The sequence below is a fragment of the Ursus maritimus genome, unplaced genomic scaffold (assembly GCF_017311325.1).
Source record: "Ursus maritimus isolate PB19 unplaced genomic scaffold, ASM1731132v1 scaffold_16, whole genome shotgun sequence".
NCBI lineage: Eukaryota > Metazoa > Chordata > Mammalia > Carnivora > Ursidae > Ursus > Ursus maritimus.
Genome location: NW_024424008.1, coordinates 1,322,824 through 1,331,118, shown reverse-complemented (window position 1 = coordinate 1,331,118; position 8,295 = coordinate 1,322,824). Strand labels below are relative to the sequence as shown.

Genomic DNA, 8,295 nt, shown 5'->3' with positions numbered 1-8,295 from the left:
CTCTTAGAGCCTCCATTTCTTCATTGCAGAAGTTTGGGTGTGACACAAGATGGCCAAAGACTCTTGTAGTTTAAGAACTTTGATTAGTGTCTTAGGAATCAATGTGTCCTCACAGCCCTCAGAAGCTCCAGAGCTCAATGGTTATCCCATCTTCTATTCAAATTCTTTCCTGGCAGATGAAAAATTGACAAGTCATCACAATAGTTCTAGTTTCATAAGCACTTAGCATGTGATATTAAGAGTCATAGTCAACTGGACCTATAGGCATTTGTACTGGAATTTTACAAATGAGGAATTAGGCACTTGAACCAATTAAATATATATATATTTTTTAAAGAACACTCAGACAGGGAAGAAGGTAGTTTTGAATCTAAATCTAGATGTTGGGCGACAAACTGTCCCAGTACGCAGGACTGAGGGGTTTTCCCCATGCAGGATTTTCTGTGCTAAAACCAGTATAGTTCCAGGCACACCAAGATGATCACTCTATTTGCTGACAATAGATCATTAGGTTTTTAGTGGTTATGCTATTTTGCTTCTTGAAATCTTTTTGGGTTGTAGGATAGTTAGTACAAGGAGCTCTACTTTGGGAATCAGTGAGAGTCGGAGGATCTGGGATAGAATCCAGCTGTTTTTGGCTTACTGAATGGGTTCCTTCTGGGCTTCAGTTCCTCTTCTCTAAAATAAAGAGCAACACAGTTCTGTCTCTTAATTTCTTTGAAACCTCTAAGGGGGAGTGATTCCAGGGCACAGTGGGACCATCCCCTCAAGTGTTTTTTGAGTTGTCCACTGCCCCAGCCACCTCTGAGCCCCAGGACTAACTGGGCCCTGGGGACTCTTAAGAGGCAGCTTTATAGAGAAAGCCTGGAAGGTTGTATGCAGAGTCCTTGGTGTTTCTTCCCTGGCAAATACTTCTCGATCCTCCCTTCCAGCAGAGCTCCCTGGGGAGGTAAGTTGGGACTTCAGCTCTTCCCACACAGAGGTCTGTAGGAACCTCATTACAAGCTTCAAAATCGTAAGGCAATTAGGGTACAGATATTTGAAGAAGGAGAGGCTGTCTATGATCTAAATTTAGAGATTTTTTCCTGCATTCCTCTTCCCCAAACCCATACTCCCCATCCATAGCCCTCGATGTCTGAAATCCTACTATGCTGGCCTCCTTCTTACAGATTTACTCTATAGCTCCTAGGATGTATAGACTTACCAGGCAGCTTCTAAAGCTTTTTTTCAGTACAAATGCTTCGGTGTAATTAATTCATACTCCAATATTCTCATTGGGTGGTGGATAAAGGCTGAGACAAAAGATGAGAGTCTTTGGTTGGGAACCGAAAAGTGGGAAGACAATGTGGAAAGAGGACCAGAGGATGTCACCCCCTAAGTAACCCTTTTCATCACCACTCTCTTGGTTGCCATTTATTCAGTACACAATTCAGCACCAGGGTCCTCAATATGAATTTTAAGTGTTTTATTCTTTTTTCCCCCTATACTATAGGTGTCAAAGTAAGGCATGAAGATATAAACTAAATACACAGCTGGTATATGACAAAGCTGAGATAAAAACTCCGTTATTAGATGTTAGGGGAGTTATTTAACTTACCAAATTCATTTTACACTTAAGAACATGTAGCTTATAATACCTTCTTCTTCAGATAGTTTATTTATCTATTTTATTAATACTTACTGATTAAAACTAGAACTGGTAATCTTTGAGTCCTAACCCAGGGCTCTACACCCAGTGACTTGGCTAAGCATTGAGAATAAGATGAAGAGTAAAAGAGACAATTATGTGAACTTACAATTTATTGGAGGAAAAAAATATCAGTCAAATATCCAAAGAGATACACAATAATTCACTATGATTCTGAAGTGTGATGAGTCATGAAGAAAAATATGTATGAGATTGTGTAACAGTGACATACAACCATGAGCAGAGAAATAATGAGTGATTCAAATAATTGAAAGATGACAGCTTCCCAGGTGGTACTGATGCTGCTTCGTAGTAAAAATATATAAATTCTTATTTCAAAAGGTAAGGGAAGCCATTGGAAGATTTCCAGTTGGAGTGTAACACCATTTTATTTATTTATATAATAAACAAATAATTTGACTGCTTTGTAGAGAATGGAGAGGGGCATGACACTCAGCTGGGTAATCATCAAAGAAGGTTCTGCAGACATCCTGGTTGGAGATGTTGAGGGGTGGATGACCATTGGAGGTGAGATGGAGAGGAGAAGCCCATGTTAAGTATATTTGGGAAAGATGGTAATAGATTAATTAGATCTCGGAGTGGGAGAGGGAGAGAGATGCCTCCTAGGTGGTTCTGGTTTGAGCGCATGGATAGATAGTGATGGGCTTCCATGAGATGATAAATATGGGAGAGGATCAAATATGGTGGATAACAAGAAGTTCAACTTTGCAGGTTATGTTTGAGATACAGATGAGCTATTACAACTGATGATCCAATAGGGTTGCTTGTGTCTATAGCTAGAAGAAATCTGAGCTAGAGACATAAATTTGGAATCGTTGATGTACTAAGAAGAGATAAAGAAGAACACTGTGAGTAGAAAATAATTTTGAAAATATTAGTTATGAAAGAGAACAGAGAAATGAGTGGTCACTAGAAGACTATGCAGGGACAATAAAGAGGGTTGCTTGTTTGTTTGTTTGTTTGTTTCTTATGAGAGATCATGAAATTGTTTCTCAATAAAGAAGAAGTTGGTGTGAGGTGGGACATATCTGAAGCTAATGGGCGTGATCTAAACCCCTGATTCTCAAACTTGGCTGCCTATCAGAATCACCTGGGAAATTAAAAAAAAGAATACTGATTCTTGAGTCCCACTGATAGATTCTGATTTAATTGACAGGAGTGAGGCCCAGACAAAGGAGTTTTTTTAAACCTCTTCAAATGAATCTCACATACAGTTTCCAAATCCTTAATCTAAACAGAGAAAAAAAAACAATGTGAACATGCAGGAGTGGAAAACCTGAAGCAATCAGATGTGGAGGAACAGAAGATTCTGGACCCTTGGTGAATAAGTGAGGGACTCAAGCAACAAAGAGAGGATGGGGATCTGGAATGATGGTTGAATCCAGGCAAGAGAGGAGACAGCTCAGAGTCTAGATGGAGATGTCTTCACTTGCACGGGCATGAATGCATCAGTAAACAGAGAGGAAGGAAGGACATACTGTACCTCATTTCTTGAAGAAGGTGGTAACTAAGAACTGGTAGGAAGAAAGTGCAAAATCACTTTCCATGACTGGAGAAATATTTGAATCTTTCTGTAAAGAACACAGGGACAGGAAGAACAGGGGATGATTTCCCCCTCCTCCCCCACAAAAAGAGTCAAAGGATATCTGCGGGGAAGGATTCGGAGCCCAAGATACATCTGTGGCTATGGACAGACTGCAGAAAGCCTGAAATGTAACCAACAACCCTAACGTGCTCCTTCCTGACCCTTTCATGATCTAACTATCATAGAATCTAAGTATTGTTGCACCTTCCATCCTGAGGGCAGTGACCACTCCTGATCGTCCACTGTTTAATCTCACTTCATTCTGGTTCTATTTCCCCAAAAGCAACTCAGGGACCCTCATGGGAAGTTTTGGGACTAACATCTCGAGCACTACCAGCTTCACACTAACAGGCTTCCCAGAGATGGAGGGCCTGCAGCCCTGGTTAGCTGCCCTCCTTTTGCTGCTTTATGCCATCTCCATCCTGGGCAACATTCTAATTCTCTTCATCATAAAGGAGGAGCAAAGCTTGCACCAGCCAATGTACTACTTCCTGTCTCTGTTGTCTGTCAATGACCTGGGGGTGTCCTTTTCTACGTTGCCCACTGTACTGGCTGCCTTGTGCTTTCATGCCCCAGAGACTGCCTTTGATGCCTGCTTGACCCAGATGTTCTTTATCCACTTTTTCTCCTGGACAGAATCTGGGATCCTGCTGGCCATGAGTTTTGATCGCTATGTGGCTATTCGTAACCCCTTGAGTTATTCTTCAGTGCTCACTGATATCCGTGTGGCTCACATGAGCATATCCATCACCATCCGTAGCTTCTGCATGGTCTTCCCATTGCCTTTCCTTCTGAAGAGGCTGCCTTTCTGTAAAGCCAATGTATTAACCCATTCCTACTGTTTGCACCCAGATCTGATCCGCCTGCCCTGTGGAGATACCACCATCAACAGCATGTATGGCCTGTTCATTGTTATCTCTGCCTTTGGCGTAGACTCAGTGCTCATTCTCCTCTCCTATGTGCTAATACTCCGCTCTGTATTGGCCATTGCCTCCCAGAAGGAGAGGCTTAAGACGCTCAACACATGTGTGTCACACATCTGTGCTGTGCTCATCTTCTATCTACCCATGGTTAGTGTGTCCATGGTTCATCGGTTTGGGAAGTATGCCCCTGAGTATGTGCACAAGTTCATGTCCCTGATATATCTTTTTGTGCCTCCAATGCTCAACCCAATTATCTATTCCATTAAGACTAAAGAAATTCGTAAGAGGCTATATAAAATGTTTTTGAAGCCTAAGCTTTGATCAGGGAGAGATCTTTTGGAAAGCCAGGTACCCTAGAAGTTTGTTGTTATTGCTGATTCTTGGATATACTTGGCCCTGGAGGGTTTTAATCTCCTTCTGTAAACGGACTTCTGATTGGGTACCCGCTGTTAGTTGTATGGTACAGCCTGTCTATAACCATTAACTCAATACAACAGGCTGCCTTGTATTGTCATTAACTATGTCACAGGTTGTCATAGATGACTTGTCTCAGAGCTAACAAAGGAGAGGGTCTTCAATTAGACTCTTTTATTTGTCCCAATAAACTAGTTACTTCTATGCTTTCAAGTAAATCTCAAAACAGACAAAAACTTACTTAAACCACGCTATAACTGGAGATTATGTTACCTGAGGTCAAAGGTAGCACCAAATACATTTAAAAGGAATAGTACTTTTGAGTATCTTTAAACTTGAAAAAATTAAAATACACAATAACTGTGACCAACTTTTCACTTTATAAAAAAATTTTTGATCTGTTATATTAGTCACCATATAGTAAATCCCCAGTTGTTGATGCAATGTTCCATGATTCATGATTTGCATATAACACCCAGTGCACCATGCAATATGTGCCCTCCTTACTACCCATCACAGGCCTATCCCATTCCCCCACCCCCTCCCCTCTGAAGCCCTCAGTTTGTTTCCCAGAGTCCATAGTCTCTCATGGTTCATTCCCACTTCTGTTTACCCCCCACTTCATTCTTCCCTTCCTTCTCCTATTTCTTATGTTCCATAAATGAGTGAAACCATATGCTAATTGTCTTTCTCTGCTTGACTTATTTCACTTAGCATAATCTCCTCCAGTCCCATCCATATTGCTGCAAATGTTGTGTAATCGTTCTGATGGCTGAGTAATATTCCATTGTACATATGGACCACAACTTCTTAATCTAGTCATCTGTTGAAGGGCATCTCGGCTCCTTCCACAATTTAGCTATTGTGGACAATGCTGCTATGAACATTGGGGTGCATATGGCCCTTCTCTTCACTACGTCTGTATCTTTGGGGTAAATACCCAGTAGTGCAATTGTTGGTTCATAGGGTAGCTCAATTTTTAACTTTTTAAGGGACCTCCACACTGTTTTCCAGAGTGGCTGTACCGACTTGCAGTCCCATCAACAGTGTAAGAGGGATCCCCTTTCTCCACATCCTCTCCAACATTTGTTGTTTCCTGCCTTGCCAATTTTTGCCATTCTAACTGGTGTAAGGTGGTATCTCAAGGTGGTTTTGATTTGAATTTTCCTGATGGCTAATGATTTTGAACATTTTTTCATGTGTCTGTTAGCCATTTGTATGTCTTCATTGGAAAAGTGTCTGTTCATATCTTCTGCCCATTTTTTGATTTGATTATTTGTTTCACATGTATTTAGTTTGAGAAGTTCTTTGAAGATCTTGGATACTAGTCCTTTATCTGTAGTGTCATTTGCAAATATCTTCTCCCATTCCGTGGGCTGCCTCTTAGTTATTTTGACTGTTTGCCTGGCTGTGCAGAAGCTTTTGATCTTGATGAAGTCCCACAAGTTCATTTTTTCTTTTGTTTCTCTTGCCTTTGGAGATGTGTCATGTAAAAATTTGCTGTGGCCGATGTCAAAGAGGTTGCAGCCTATGTTCTCCTTTAGGATTTTGATGGATTCCTGTCTCACATTGAGGTCTTTCATCCATTTGGAGTTTATCTTTGTGTATGGTGTGAGAGAGTGGTCAAGTTTCATTCTTTTGCATGTAGCTGTCCAATTTTCCCAGCACCATTTATTGAAGAGACTGTCTTTTTTCCACTGGATGTTTTTTTCTGTTTTGTCAAAGATTAGTTGCCCAAAGAACCGAGGGTGCATTTCTGGGTTCTCTATTCTGTTCCATCGGTCTATGTGTCTGTTTTTGTGCGAGTACCATGCTGTCTTTGTGATCACAGCTTTGTAGTATAGCTTGAAATCTGGCAACATGATGCCCCCAGCTTTGTTTTTCCTTTTCAACAATTCCTTGGCGATTTGGGGCCTTTTCTGGTTCCACTCAAATTTAAGGGCTGTTTGTTCCAGTTCTTTGAAAAATGTCATTGGTATTTTGATCGGGATGGCATTGAAAGTGTAGATTGCTCTGGGTAGCACAGACATTTTAACTATGCTTATTTTTCCAATCCATGAGCATGGAATATTTTTCCATCTTTTTGTGTCTTCTTCAATGTCTTTCAAGAGTGATTTGTAGTTTCTAGAATATAGATCCTTTACGTCTCTGGTTACAACTTTTCACTTTTGAAATAAATTAGAATATTCCTGATTCTTACGAAAAGGAACCTATGTGCTTGCCATTCTGACTAAGCAATATAAAATGATGTTACCACCTGAAATTTACAAGTTCAAAGTTGCTAGAATAGAGAACAGTAGATGAAGAATATCAGGACATTCAGAAAGTGTAATCCCTGGAGAGTAACAGCCATGAGGCGATAGGAATACTCTGTGAATTCATGCAAAACACACATAGCACAGCCCACGTAGGCCATGTGGCCACTTGGCAGAGGTAAACGCAAACATGGCGGCTTTCATTGGACAATGGACTGGCTATGGCATAATTCAACTCTGTTGGATGATCAGGAAAGCAGACTGAGATAGAAACATATCATTTTTTATTATATTTTTTTAAGATCTTATTTATTTATTTGAGATAGAGTGAGAGTGAGAGAGAGAGAGCAAGTGCAAAAGCAGGGGGAGCAGCAGGCAGAGGAAGAAGCAGGCTCTCCACTGAGGAAGCAACCCAATGCGGGGCTCAGTCCCAGGACTCTGGGATCATGACCTGAGCTGAAGGCAGATGCTTAACTGACTGGGCCACTCAGGCGCCCCGAAACATATAATTTTAAAAGACATATCCTTTTTCATGTTTTTTTTCCCCCTCAAAGGGTCATGAAATAACTTTTTAAAAAATAAAACCGTTAGGACTGAGTGACATGATATTGCCCTAAACATAGCAGCCATATAGATATGAATCTCCTCTGAACACCTGAATGCTGAATTAACCAATCATTACCAAAAAAAATGAAACAATAAAAACCTAGAGATAATATCTTCAACAATATTAGATAACAGAGAGATGACAAGTACCCTCCATCAAGGTAGGTATAGCCAAAACACAGAGTTAGAAAACGCGTGGTAGGGAGCAGTGTGGTGAAGGGAAATAACCAAAGTTAGTCCAACAGGAAATGACAAACTCCCAAAATCACAAACACTCACCCCCAGTAGGAGAGGATGGAAACCTAGGCAGAAATCTGGGTGGTGGCTTTGAGACTGACTGGGAATAATCCTTATAAGGTCCGAGTCCTCGTGCACCTGAGAGGATCGAGCAAAGCTGTGGTACTCCTAAGCATTTGAGAATCTCTGAAATGTTCAGCAAATAGCTTTTCCGGTAGGATTTGACCCCAGCCAGGAAGAAACCATAGAAAAAGCAGATAAAGATCACTGAGAAAGAGAGAAGGTGCTGGTGACAGATGCAGGCTCTAGAGGAAGCAGGTGCGAGACAATGCCGCGGCACTAAAATTCTCGATGGAGCGCACGCTTTGGAAGGAAGGCTTGTAGAGCTCTGGAGTGGGAGCAGAGGGAGGGAGTGCACATCCTCTAGAAACAGTCTTGGCTCTGAGCCACACAAGTGGCCTCCAAGAGAGGTGCTCCTTGGAGCTGTTCACACAGCAACAGAGGGAGTCTCAGAACCACAAAGCTGGAAAAGCTCGCCTGCCATCTCCACCCAGTCCAGAGAAATCC

General features: G+C 41.4%; 1 protein-coding gene across 1 annotated transcript; it reads left to right on the top strand.

The window, feature by feature from the left end:
• The first annotated feature begins 3,592 nt into the window (after window positions 1-3,592).
• On the top strand, window positions 3,593-4,537 carry LOC103680060 (olfactory receptor 51I2-like). The gene has a single exon (XM_008709598.1). The coding sequence runs from the start codon at window positions 3,593-3,595 to the stop codon at window positions 4,535-4,537; it is 945 nt and encodes a 314-aa protein (XP_008707820.1).
• The last annotated feature ends 3,758 nt before the right edge of the window (window positions 4,538-8,295 follow it).